The 14,750-nt window shown below is 32.0% G+C and overlaps 1 protein-coding gene across 3 annotated transcripts in view; it reads left to right on the top strand.

Annotated features, from left to right (window-relative positions):
- Positions 1–8,680: 8,680 nt before the first annotated feature.
- The window catches only part of LOC21401354 (beta-glucosidase 12), a 9,809-nt gene continuing 3,739 nt past the window's right edge, over positions 8,681–14,750 (top strand). The window contains exons 1-13 of one of the 3 annotated variants that reach the window (XM_010089056.1): positions 8,681–8,860; positions 9,036–9,105; positions 9,925–9,983; positions 10,583–10,658; positions 10,839–10,916; positions 11,044–11,131; positions 11,245–11,500; positions 11,647–11,762; positions 11,862–12,079; positions 12,453–12,484; positions 12,617–12,722; positions 12,859–12,967; positions 13,050–13,218. In XM_010089056.1, the coding sequence (XP_010087358.1) occupies positions 8,681–8,860; positions 9,036–9,105; positions 9,925–9,983; positions 10,583–10,658; positions 10,839–10,916; positions 11,044–11,131; positions 11,245–11,500; positions 11,647–11,762; positions 11,862–12,079; positions 12,453–12,484; positions 12,617–12,722; positions 12,859–12,967; positions 13,050–13,218 (1,557 nt within the window). Of the gene's footprint in view, positions 8,861–9,035; positions 9,115–9,921; positions 9,984–10,582; positions 10,659–10,838; positions 10,917–11,043; positions 11,132–11,244; positions 11,501–11,646; positions 11,763–11,861; positions 12,080–12,452; positions 12,485–12,616; positions 12,723–12,858; positions 12,968–13,049; positions 13,219–14,750 lie in introns of those variants that run through there. The other 2 variants (XM_024164722.1, XM_024164718.1) reach the window with 2 other exon arrangements.

Raw genomic sequence — 14,750 nt, 5'->3', positions numbered from 1 at the left:
GGCAGTACATACATGAATCTACGGGAGCCCATAGGGTGGGGCATTCCGTTACCATCCAACAAAGTAAATTCCACTCTATGTTCACTAACAAGAAATCAAAGATATTTCAAGTTACAGATTCTCTAAGGTCTGAATTTCCTATGATGACCAGTGATCATTCAAGAAGTACCCAGTTACTTCGTGTTTCAGAACCCTGTCTCTGACATTACTCCCATTCCTCGGGGGCAATCCAGGTAACAACTACTTGGCCCTCCTCTTCTGTGACAGCTATTTCCTCGTCTGGGAAGCAATCCTTAAACTCATGTTCCTCCTTGATAGGGTGTTCAGCAAGGTGTTCTGCTATCGCTCTTCCCGGGCTCCGCGTTCATTTCGTTGGCAGAAAGGATCCAATCCATTCGGGGAACCCAAAAATGAAGTCTTTTACACTTAATATCTAGTTGGTTTTTGAGATTTTTGTTAGTTTTTATGTGTGTTTTTATGCTTTGTTTGAAGGTTGGGTTAAAATCTATGAGTTGGAGGATTTTGGACAACTTTTGGTAGAAAAAGACAGGAAACACAACGTTTAGGCGCCAATTTGTAGCGTTTTGGCACTAATTTTAAGGTCTCAGCACGTTTTGGATAGAACGGGTAGCGTTTTGGCGCCCATTGGCAGCGCTGCAACGCTCCTAAACTGATGTTGGCGTATTGTTTTTGCACGGAGATCAGCGCCGCAGCGCTACAATGCGAGAAAAATGTGAGAAAATGACTCATTTTGAAGGCAAATCTTGAGGAAACTTACCTATTTTGCCCTAATGCTTCAAAACCTATAAATAGATGATTCTAGGGCAATTAAAAGAGACTTTGGGGGATTGCAGACTTTTGGGAGAAGATTCAAGAGGAGAAAGGAGAATTCAGTACGGAGAAGAACAACAGCTAAAATTCAGAGACGGAGACGCTTCAATTCAACTCTAAACTAGTTCTTTTCATTCCTTTCAAATAAAAAAGACTTTGTTTAGGAATTTATTTTGTTTAGAGATGAAGTAATTTCTTTTTCTAGGGCTACGATGTAGCCGGATTATGAATGTTCAGATTCTCAATTTCTTTTCAAGTGAATGATGTTTTATTCATATATGCTGAGTATTTTAATTTATTCTTAATGCTTGTGATTGTTTGGCCAACTCTTACATGATTTTGTATTTGATTTGAGACCGAGAGGTGATAATTAGATAAGCTCTTAATTGAAATACCATGAGTTATTTATAGGATAGAGATATCAATGATACTTATGCAGTTCTTTTGAATTTATTGCACTTAATGATTTTCAACAGGTTTAGAAGTTTGACAGAGATGTAGATTTTGCTTGTTGGATTAAAGTTATTGTTGCTTGAGAAACAATAATAATTGTTTTAGAGAAATTACTGTCAGCATAAGATTGAATGTTAATTTTCTTGAATTATGGGAATTTGAAGATGATTAATTTTGGTGAAATTGGAAACCTTAGAGTCTTAATCTATTGAATTTTATTCAACTACTTAGCATTGTTTTAATTATTTAATTTTTTTAGTTTTACTTTATTTAATTTATAAACTCTTTTTTCAATTATTCAAATAAAATTAGAATTAATATAATTTTGGTAATTTGTAAATAACAATCCTCGTGGGACGATACTCTTATTTATTAATATTACTTGATTGCGATAGCGTGTACTTACTTTACGATTTTTCACAATAAATTTTTGGCACCGTAACGAATGAGGAGATTTTCATAGGTTGTTGTACCAAAAATAGAACGCGGAACATGAAAAGTATGTTTTTAAAAATGTAAATTTTACAAATTTATTGACTATTTACGACTCACAAAGGCAATATTTAGTTCATTTAAAGTTGTTAATAAACTAAATATTGCCTTGTGAGTATAAAAATTATTTGGTTGATTTACTCTCTCTAAAAAATCACTGTAACATACACAAACCAGATTAATTCAAAACTTGTCGTGTTTTCTTTTTCCCCCTTTTGAATAGGAAAATCTTAATGGAAGATCTTATATTTGAGGAAATTAAAGTCCAAACATGTGGTAGGGGGAAATTAAAGTGACAATAATTTTGAGGTAACAAATGAATCCACAAATGAAGATGCTACAATTGATCACCTAAAATTGGCAGGATCGACATTGGTGCCTTAATTAGGGCTAAATTAAGGTGTGTTTCATGTTCTTAATATTTTTTCCTTAGTACCAATGTAGCATATTTATATACTGTCTTATATTTCAACACTGTAAGAAACTTGTCCACTCCTGTTGGGAATATGGAAAAAATTCCAATTCCCTTTGAGGATCTAATTTATATAGAAAAATAAAATAGACACTAAAAATTTTATCTCGTGGAAAACCTTTCAATTTGAAAGAGAAGTATCACGGCAATAACTTCCACTATAACAATAATGACTATACAAGAATCTCTTAATTTTAGCAATAACTTGAGGAATACTCTCAATAAAATTCTCTCACACTCATCAGTCCATATGCGTATTGAGGCACCACCTCTCTCCTTCTGCAATCTTCATTTTTTCTTCTTTTTCTTTCTTCCTTCTCTTTCTTACAGCGCCGCTTTCTCTAGAGAAGTCCTCTACTTCTTCGAGCCACATCACTGCTGATGATTCAAGAAGATAAAAGAACATGAGCTTCAAATATTGTGGCTATGCCCACTGGGTTGAAAAACAACCCATCAATTTTTCCCCTTTTCAACCCATGAGAGGAACTGGCCGCAAGTCGCCAACTCAAACTCATCCCGATAAGTTTGGAACACAACTCAAGCTTGTCGAGGGATCACCATCATTAGCAAGCCACGCGACGTCACATCACGCACTGATTGGTTGTTCACTGCTTCTTTGTCTGCTTGAACTAGCATTTTTAGGAGGTGATGCGCACACGCGATCTGGTCCGTTGGTGGTGCGGATCTAACCACCACAAAAGTGAATTTGGCTTCTTTTTCTACTCTCTAGATTGGGTTTTGTTTAGTCCGAATTCTATTTTCCATTTCTGATTGGTTTCTTTACATTTTGACTCCATTTTAGCTCAAAATTTTGCAATTAAGCCCACCTGTCACCAAATTCATTACATAAATGAGGAAACTAATTAATTTGGAAGGGAAACTAAAATAAAAATTACTAAAACTAAACTAAATAGACTAAAATAAATCTAAAATGAAAAGTATTCATTAAAATTCAAAATAAAGTAAAATAATAAAAAAATAAGTTAAAAATCTCAAAAACTAGCCACTTTAAATGCACAAAATAATGAAATAACTCTATTTTTAATAGAGTTATCAATTACTAGCTAAAATAGCTTTATAGCTATTTTAGCTAACATTTAGAGTGTTTCCTTGAGGAGATGCTAGTCTAACATTCCAATATTTCTTTTTCAAAAACGCGTGGATTGTATTTTTAGGACACCAGTTGTCCGGATATATTCTCATTGAGAATTATAATTTAGAATTACTCCATTAGCATCGTTACATTCACGAAATAATAATTCAGTTTCTAGATAGTAATTATGATGAAATTTACCAGTAGTAATTATTGTTAATTTAAAAGCTCATTCATTTAATCTTGTCGTTCTCCAAGGGATCAAAATTTGAATTCTTATTGTTATTTATGAATTTAGTGCAGTAGAATCATTTTTTAAATTATTTCAAGCAAATTGTAATATTGGTAGTTTTTATTAGTTTCAAAACTGAGAGTAAAAAAGTTTTACCCTCTCAAAATCTCCGGTGACATAAAACACACACGCAGATTAGATTAATTCTGGAGTTAATAGTTATTTTTCCCCCTCAAACGGGCAAGTGTCGATCGATGAGAGATAAAATCTATCACAAAATTCGAAGAAAGGGTTTACTTACATGGTAGGGAGCACCAAAGTGATAGTGGATTAATTATTCATTCTTCACGAAACTTTGGAATACCCTTTCCAAAGATTGCGTTAGTAAATATATTGGCGGTATTTGGGAAAATTTGAAAATTTTTAATTAATTTTCTAAGTTTCTGACAGTACGCCATGTGCAAGGGACTAGAAATTGGTGATTATCAACTCTCTACTACGTACGCTGTTTAAACTTTGCAGGCGTCTTGGTTGTTTCATTGTCGTTCAATGTGGCCTTTTCAACAACAACAAAAAAAAAAAAAAAAGTATTCAGCAGAAATTAAAAAAAAAATAATTGTTATGATATATGATCACATGTAAATGTAATATAGCTAAGGAGGAGAGAAGAGTTGCATATATTTCTATAGCAAACGGCCAGAAAAAGTTATGTTGTTATATATTGTTATATCAGAACGCGGAACATAAAGTATGTCCTTTAAAAAATGTATTTTAACAAATTATTGACTTTTTTTATGGCTTATATATATAGCGCCAACGAGTATATATTGATCACCTAAATTATAAATGAACTAAAAATAAAAAGATGAGGACCATGTGAATGTGTGTGTGCATGTGGTTCATGAGTATTTATCTAATTATATAATTTTGTACCCTCGAGATATTGACCATATACAGCTAGATTTATCCCATAACCTTGCAAGATATTGGAAACGTGAAATAAATGTATTTGGAATCCAAAGTAAATATATTATTTTCTTTCATTTTATAATATAAAACATTATTCGAGATCTTTGGACTTGATAACAATTTCTTAAATAGTTATCTTTTTTTTTTTTTGTGCTGAAGAATTTTTTTAAGGTCGTAATTCGATGTATTTAACAAAAGCGCATTGTATGATAGGGTACAAAAATATTTCGTAGACATTGTGCAGTAATTATACTCATATATAAAAACTAAATGCAATTGTTTTAATTAGCTTACCAAAGAATTCTTTAAAACAAATATCAGATGTAGCAAATATGATATGGTGTGAACTGAGATGTATATTTTAGTATAAATGAGAAATTAAGAAACTGATCTTGCTGAATTATGTCTTGGAATATATGAAGTGATTGAGTAAACTAACGAGGAAAATGTAAAAGAACGTGTACAGTACTGTCAGTTTATATTTTTTTGCCAGTTCTTAATTAATTAATGCAGCTACGAGACGGGCCACTTGCATTAAGTTATTAATAAAACTTTACATATATATAGACAATCATATACAATTATACATATCGCTAGCTCATCTCTTTGTTCAAGATTAACCCGATCGAGTAATTTAAAGGATATAAGTACAAAAAACCTGTAACCTTTTTTTTTTTTTTTTTTTTTTTTTTTTTTGCTCTGTTTCTGTTTTTTCTTTAAAAAAAAAGTAGTTAAATATATATTTTTGGCTTTACTAGAGAAAACACTTACCCTTTGAGTGAACATCGGAAAAACTAGCCGCACATTTTGTTAATATTCTTTACGTGTCATTAGATTGTACTAGTAGAATTAATCGTTTGTTAGGGTTAAGTGTCTTTGTATACCAAAAACGGTCATTAGAGTTGCATATATTTCTATAACAAACGGCCAGAAAAGGTAATGTTGTTATATCAGAACGTGATTTAACAAATTACTGACTTTCTTTGTGGCTTATATTATTACGGAAGAAAAACGATTTTGGACAGAGAAGAAAATATATTCTCATTACTCTGGAATAACAGAAGACAAGCTTATATATACACAAGTAGTAAGCTTAATAAGAAGCTTATATTACAAGATTAATAAAAATTAACTACGAAGTATTCCTAAAATATATATATATATATATATTGATCACCTAAATTATAAATGAACTAAACCAAAAAGATGATAACCATGATATACAGTATACATATAATCTTGCTCGATATACATGACATATATATAATAATATAATCTTGCTCGATATATACAATTTTCAATAAATGTATTTAGAATTCCAAAGTATTCACTTTCTTTAGGCTCCAGTATTAATGAGCTTTCTTCCATTTTAAAATAGTTTGAATGCATGTTCACCACTAAAAATAATATTTTCTTCGATTTTAATATAACATTACCTGAGCTCCTTGTGCTTAATTACTGACAATTTTAAAATAATTTTATTACAGTGGAGTTTTTTTTTTTTTTAAATAAGGATTATTTAACTAAAGAGCACTAGATTAATAATTACCCTCTGAACAGGCAAATCTTGATGGGTGATAATTTTATCTTTTGAAGAGTTTAAAGTCCAATCACAAAATTAGTTCGAAGAAAGAACCATATCGTAGGGCACATCAAAGTGACCAAATTATGGTAACATATCAATCCAGAAACAAAGAGATTACAGTCCATCATCAAACATTGTCAGGACCAAAGCAGACGCCAAAATAAGGGCTAGGAAAATTAATGTGAGTGACAACAGAGATGAAGCATATTGTGAGCACTGCATTCTTAATTGGCAACAACAATTCAAATGAATGGGATGCTGTCGCATATCATTAGAACGACAAGTCACAATTCGGCCATTTTAAACTCAACCGAATATTCCAGCAAAAAAAAAAAGACTGTTTGTATGCATTATTCAAAAAAACGTGCTTATAGTAGTTTAAACATAAATGAGAAAATGAGAAACAGAACACGACGTGTGTTCTTAATATTTAATTTTTTTGAGTTTGTGTCCATGTGAATCTGCGTGTGCATGTGGTTCATGGGTATAGATCTAATTAAATAATTTAATTTGTACCCTCGAGATATTGACCATATACAGCTAGATTTATGCCATAACCTTGCTATTTGGAATCCAAAGTAAATATAATATTTTCTTTGATTTTATAATATAAAACATTATTCGAGATCTTTGGACTTGATAACAATTTCTTAAATAGTTATCTTTTTTTTTTTTTTTTTGCGCTGAAGAATTTTTTAAGGTCGTAATCCTATTCGATGTATTTAACAAAAGAGCATTGTATGATAGGGTACAAAAACATTTCGTAGATATTGTGCAGTAATCATACTCATATATAATAATTAAAATAAAAATTACAATTGTTTTAATCTTACCAAAGAATCCTTTAAAACAAATATCAGATGTAGTAAATAAAATATGGTGTGAACTGAGATGTATATTTTAATATAAATGAGAAATGAAGAAACTGATCTTGTTGAATTATGTCTTGGAATATATGAAGTGAATGAGTAAACTAAGGAGAAAAATGTAAAAGAACGCGTACACTGTCAGTTTATAATTTTTTTTTTTTGCCAGTTCTTAATTAATTAATGCAGCTACAAGACGGCCACTCTTTACGTGTCATTAGATTGTACTAATGGAATCAATCGTTTATTAGGGTTAAGTGTCTTTGTATACCAAGATCATCATTGATGTGTGTTTTTTTTTTTAATTTGAAATACAACTTACCTATTTTTTTTTTTTTTTAAAAAACACTTTTTTCAATTAAGAAATCAGTACCGGTGTTTTTTTTTTTTTTTCCATACAAGATATATCATTGCATTGATCTCACCTTTTTCGAAGATCATTCATGAAGACACGATTTATAAGTTGAGAAATGCTAGTATCACTCTCTTTGTCACTTTCATTCATTGTTTGATACGGGACTGTATTAACATAATATTATATATATATATATATTGTTAGGGTTAAAATCAACACCATAATCATTACCATACACGTGGACGACATTTGGATAAGAAGATCAACTCTAATCGACTGAAATCAACTGGAGACTAGATCGACTCAAGACGATTGGAGAAGACTGACGATAGGAGGAGTGTAGGGACTACTGTCGATATTTAAGGAAGTAGATTCCTTGGACGCCGTGAAGATTATCTTAGCCAAATCCAACATTAAAGGGTTGAATCTGATCAATAATAAAGATGAAATATCCCAAGAAGCTAATATGGAAATGAGGAAAGGGAAAGTTAACCGAAGAAAAAGGAAAACTATCCAATTTGAAAGAAAAGAAAATTAGAAGGCTATCTCCTATAAATAGGGGATGAGAATCATGACCAAGACATTTCAGAATCCTCATATTACGTTTTCTCTCTAGACTCTCTCATCTTATTTCTCCAATTCTCACAAAGGCATTGTAATTTTACTATTTTCATTACATAGTGAAATCTTCGAGAACCTACAATGGACGTACCCTGAAAGGGAACCACTATAAATTGATGTGTCTATTTATTTTTCAACACTTCACATTCCCGTTCTAACAATCTACGACTCAAATCAACTCCAATTGACTCACCAAAGTGATCTACTAACGGGAACGGTCATTGACCTTCTAAACAAATTTAATTATAGAATCTGACCTCTACATATATATATGGACTTGTTTTTAATAATTACGTTTTCATATTAAATATGAAAATTTGATGATGTGGCGTGAGAAAAATATAGTTTCATTAATTATTATTAATTTTTTTATTAACTATCTAATTTATTATAACCGTCAAATTAATATTTTACAACTAAAATAACAATATTTATTAATGAGTAAATATTAAAGTAACTATTAAAACTACACCTATATCTATATATAGTGTCGGTGTGCGTGCGTAATTATTAATTATGGTTTCTTGACCTTTCTTTTAAAGCTGAAATCATGGTTCAGTTTCATTATTAATTTATATACGTCATTCCCATTTATTATTTTACGATGAAATAATAAATTCTAAATTTCCACTACTGCTGCCCTTTTTCTCTCTATATAAGGACATGCACGTATGCATGGTGGAGACGTACTAGCCAAAAGCATCTGCACTAATGGCATCCCGAGTCCCACTCATCTTCTTTAGCCAGGTCCTAATTATAATTCTTGTTCTTGGTTATGCAGCTACAAGCAGTGTAGCTCAAAACATACCAAGTGAGTACGACACCGTTTTCCTCAACAGAAGCAATTTCCCAACTGGTTTCATCTTCGGAACAGCTTCATCAGCTTATCAGGTAATGCAATAAGTAGCCTTAATCAAGGCTTTTTCACATTCTGTGTTCAGAACAATATATACTCTTAATTTTATCTTTATGGCTTTTTTCTATCAACTTTTTGAGTATACACACACACACACTATAATATGAAGAAGTTATGTACATGCGCATCTGAGTATGTGAGTTTGATCAGTATGAAGGTGCTGTGAAAGAAGGTGGTAGAACACAAAGTAGCTGGGATGCTTACACTCACCAACACAAAGGTTCTTTCTGTGCTTTCTCTATTTCTGTTTCATTGATTGTCTCTTTTTTTTTTCTTTTTTTTTTTCTGCAAAATAACCATATTCAAAAGATATTTTCGTCTCTTAGCTTCTAGATATACGTGTGTTTGTTTCCATCGGCAAGTTGCTGCACGTATAGAGATCTGAAATTTTCAAAAAGCTGATACGAATCTGTATCTAAATAATGGATTTCTCAAGAAAAGTACTAAAACAATAATATTAAAAACTAGGCGCTTTCAATGTTAGAATATAATAACCGGGCATAATCCCATCAAAATAAAAGATAATATAAAACTTAGGGTACATATATATTGTATTATTTTTATGTTTACGAATGTTATTTCTGGTCAAAATCCTAAAAAAAATATATATGCAAACTAAAATAATCTAATAAGGCATGAACTAACAGTCTCTTATATGAGCTTTCACAGTTTATTCAAAAAAAAAAATCTAATAAAGTTTAACCGTTAACAATAGCAGTAGTCTAACTACATGCAGGGTATTTTTCATCTGATTTTACCATAAACATCTCCTTAATAATAATAATAATATATATATAGGTGATAGATATATAGACTGCAGCCGGAAAGAACGAACAATAAATTAACAATAAGCTGGATGTAATTTGTGTAGTTGATTCAAACTAAGTATTGTTATCTTGCTTTACTCAGGGTATTAACACATTAATATATATACACACACACGTGCAGATATACATATATTTTGCGGATTCTATGTGTGTTATATATACGTGCACATATGCATATCCTGATCAGTAGAAATTTATGTTGTGCATTGCAGAAAGGATATTGGACGGGAGCAACGGGGATGTAGCAAGTGATGAATACCATCGTTACAAGGTGAAACAAAACATATGATGATGCTGATGATATCACAACAACAACAACAACAATTATAAAATGATAATAATGACGGCGTCGTTTTAAAAATAGGCTTATAAATTTTCTATTTTAGTGTTTGAACTATAGTCCATGTTCTATTTTAGTTCCTAATTTTTAAAATATTGTTATACAGTAAGCTCCTGATTTATCAAGTTGTCCAAAAGTAATCCGTTCATTCATCGACTCTTGAACTCTCAATGGAAAAATATACAAATTTCATTCTTAAGATTCATGTCCTAACACGTAACCTGTAAATTTAACCCCTAATAAGTGGCATATGATCCTCATGTATCTTTTCGATCTATAAAGATTTTTAATAGTAGGATGCACCAAAGAACTAATTGTATGGACGATATATATATATATATATATATATATATTATATAATGAATTATGGACTGATTCTGCGATTTTTTAGAAGGGATCAAAACGAAATTCGGTTTATAGTTTGGAGACTATACTAAGATTATTCTAAAAACAAACGAGTGTAAGAATTGAATAAAACTTTGTGGTTAAATCATCTTGTTACTGAATATACACAATTATACGTCATACAGGAAGATGTGGGGATTATGAAGGACATGAATACAGATGCTTATAGGTTCTCTATCTCATGGAACAGATTGCTGCCAAGTAAGTTCGTTGTTTTCAACCATCTTTATTATGTAATACAGTAAATTTGAGATACAGATTATAACCCCTAGTTCTGTTTAAAGTACTTATAATACACACCCACATTTACTAGTTGTTTTTTCAGCTAAATGTGCGTGTTTATGTGTGCTATATATTACTATATTTAATTACTTTGATCAGATGGAACAATAAATGGGGGTGTGAACAAGGAAGGAATCCAGTACTACAACAATCTTATCGACGAACTCCATGCCAAAGGTGATGAGTAGTTAATATGTCCTTTATATATCAATATTCAAACGCCAGTACTGTATTATACATTATCCTAAATCATAATGAAATCTTAATTGCATATGTTTTGCTTCTAATATTTTAATATATATAGGTTTGACACCCTTTGTGACTATCTTTCATTGGGATATTCCACAAATTCTAGAGAAAGAGTATGGTGGTTTCTTAAGCCCCCGCGTTGTGTAAGTCTTTTAAACCAAAATATGCATGCAGTGCAAGCACAATATTTATCGTCGATTCATATCTTTCATGGGTTTTTTATTTTTTTATTTTTTATTGTACAAAATATATACAGGGGCCATTTTAAGGACTATGCAGACCTTTGCTTTAAGGAATTTGGAGACAAAGTTAAGCACTGGATCACCATAAATGAGCCATATACCTACGCCGCGGGTGGTTATGTAAACGGGTTTTTTGCACCGGGACGGTGTTCCGCATGGCAAAACCTAAACTGCACCGGCGGAGATTCAGGAACAGAACCATATTTGGTGAGCCACCATATGCTCCTATCTCATGCCGCAGCAGTCAAAGTATACAGAGACAAGTATCAGGTGATCTCATATATAATAAATCTGATCATGATCTCCATTCTATTAGCTGATAAATAATGATAAGGGAAATTAAGTTGAACATTGGAGATTCAAAATCATTTGATTACAAATACTAACGAAAGTTGCTAAAAAACTATTGTGAGTAGGCATCTCAAAAAGGCGTGATAGGCATAACGCATGTCACCAGTTGGTATGTGCCGTATGCCGACGTACATCATCACCTCAATGCTGCGTCAAGATCCCTTGATTTCGCTTTCGGATGGTATTAGCCAATACGAGACATAACGAACTATTTTTAGTACTATATATGAGTTCAGTAATAGGGATTTTAATTAATTTTATTTAATGTTTCTTATTGCAGGTATATGGACCCTTTGGTACATGGTCACTATCCGCATACCATGCGAGTTCTAGTTGGAAAGCGATTACCTAAGTTCACCAAAGAGGAATCCAAACTTGTTAAAGGGTCATATGACTTTATAGGAGTAAACTACTATACTAGTAACTATGCTGCTTATGCGCCGAATCACAATAAATTGGAAGTCAGCTATACTACAGACTCCCGTACAAACCAGACAAGTATGTATGATATTCGGTTAATTAACTTAATTAGTTTAGGCAGCCGAGATAAGGGATTATTATTTCCAATTTTTTTTTCTTTTTTATTAACGGTGAGAGTGGATAACTAATATCAGATCCCAACTAGTTTGGCACCCACTAAGTAGATCATTATCCTAGACCAAATCTCTTACTCGAATATTATGAAAATAAGAAAAAGAAATTAATTACAAGTGTAAAGATCTGGCCAAAAGGCCTAAAAAAGAATTACCAAAGAAACAACTAAAAAAAAAAAAAAAGAATGAGATAGTGGCTTCAAAAGAAAGATTATAATTTCTAATTCTAATAATACAAAATCTTCTTAATTTTGACCGATATTATTTTCTTGTGACAGCCGAAAAGAATGGTGTCCCCATTGGTGAACAGGTGCGTACATGTAACAATTATAGATATTTATTTATTAATTATATACTCGAGTATTCTTGATGAGCACTATTATTGTGAAGCAATTTGGACCTTATAATTCATAATTTTCTTCGTAATATGGCAATATTGTAGGCCACTGGTTCTAGCTGGCTCTATGTTTATCCGCAAGGCTTTTATGATCTTTTGAACTATACGAAGACAAAGTACAACAATCCACTAATTTACGTCACTGAGAACGGTAATATTGAACAATTTGAACAAGCTAGTTTTTTTATTATTTACATTAATAATGCATGCATGAATTCTACATATATGTAAATTAATTATTCGAGTGATTAATTTTCTAATTCTTGTTAATTACATGATCTGTACAGGCATTAGTGAGAAGAATGATCCCACATTAACTCTTAAACAAGCCCTTAATGACACCCAAAGAATTGATTACCACTTCCGCCATCTCACTAAGCTTCGAGAAGCGATCAGGTTAGTCCTAAACACCGTTGATTAATTTTCTTCACTAATTAAACACGTGATTTTGATATCGATAAATTTTTTATTTGTTCAGGGACGGTGTCAATGTGAAAGGATACTTTGCATGGTCATTGCTGGACAACTTTGAATGGGGTTGGGGTTACACGGTTCGTTTTGGCATTAATTATGTGGATTTCGACGATGGGCAGAAAAGATACCCAAAACTCTCAGCACATTGGTTTACGAGATTCCTCAAGAAATAATAAACTACTACACTGATCTGATGGGAGTTATTTGAAGCGTCGTTTTATGTGTCGTAACAATTGTAGTTTTTTGTTCAGCTAGAAACGATCTGTCATTTAGTTTTTTTTTTTTTTATTGTGTTGTCGTTATGTGTGTTGTGCGACAAGCCGTTTTGATGAAACGGACCGCACACCCTTTCCCTTGTCAGCTAGTTTTTTTTTTTTTCCCCCCTATTTTGTGGAGGGCTAGAGTATTTGGCTGCTTTGCAGAAGCTTGTTGCTCTGAGAATGGTTGATTAATGCTATAAAATTGGAATAAATTGAAACCTTGAATCTCTGTCTGCGCATTTTATTTTGTTAATTTTTCATCACATAGATTCTCATTTACATCCAAGAACAATATTTTTGTTGGTAATATTGGAATTTTTTCCCTTATTAATTATGAGCAGTTAGTGATGCATGTGAGTATAATAATGTGATCATTGTAAAAACAAGCCTTCATCACCGTTGTTAGATCTGAATTTACGATTGGTGTCATAAATTGTGTTGGAACGTAGTCTGGAACACTGTAAATTAATTAAATTCCGAATAAATTATACTCAGTTACTCAGGAAAAATAAAGTACAAAAAATAAAGAAACACATAATATGGTATCATTGAGTCAGTTATTATATGTTACCACATAACAGTATTGACTCCTTAGATATGCACGCGTGAATATGTATCTAAAGATAGTAAAGAATGTTATTTTAATTAGCTAACTTTCTTGCATAATTACTAAATTAATATGTTGATTAGTTGCTGTTTGAAACTCATAAAAAAACATATCAAGCTTGGAGCTCTTGATCAGTTTCTACAAGGCTTGGATTCGGGTAGTTGTGGTTGACATAGCCAGTAACCAATTTTTTGATGTTGCCCCACATGACGAGGCCTGCATAAGGGTGGTCTTCAATTGTGAGCTTTAGGCCAAGTGAGGAACTAGGATTCCCAACAGCGATCCCCCTACAGCCAAAGTTTAAAAAAAAAATCCGAAAAGTACTATAATTAAGTAGTACTACTTATAATTTTCCTCCTATAGCTAGTTATAATTTGTTTCCTGTTGCATAATGAAGAATCGTCCAATGTTTTGAAATTATAAAGCTGCTAATGAGATCTGCTGTAGTGCTTGTAAATCGATCGCGGCTAAGCTTAAATCGAGTGCTTGCAAGGTGTAGATTTAGTCTCGACAGTGCCATCTGCGCTGATGAGGGGTTTAGGTAGGGTTTTGGGTGGGGGTACTTTTATGTTCGATCCCGTATTTGATCTATCTTTATTTTTTATTTATAATGACAAAGAAAAAATTGGATATGTATTCTAAAGGGCAAAAAAAAAGAGCATTTTTAATTAATATCAAAACAGTGCACTTGATATAAGGAAGTATAAATCTTCAAGTCCCATCCTAGATAATTTTAGTACGCAGAGAGTTTAATTCTGAAAATCAGACTTTTTGTATATGTTACAAAAGATCAGATTTTCTCCAGGTATACCAGTGCACTCGCTATATTAATGGTACT

The sequence above is a fragment of the Morus notabilis genome, unplaced genomic scaffold (assembly GCF_000414095.1).
Source record: "Morus notabilis unplaced genomic scaffold, ASM41409v2 Scaffold89, whole genome shotgun sequence".
Taxonomy (NCBI): Eukaryota; Viridiplantae; Streptophyta; class Magnoliopsida; order Rosales; family Moraceae; genus Morus; species Morus notabilis.
Note: the sequence above shows the minus strand (reverse complement) of the source record. Positions and strands in the feature narration are given on the sequence as shown.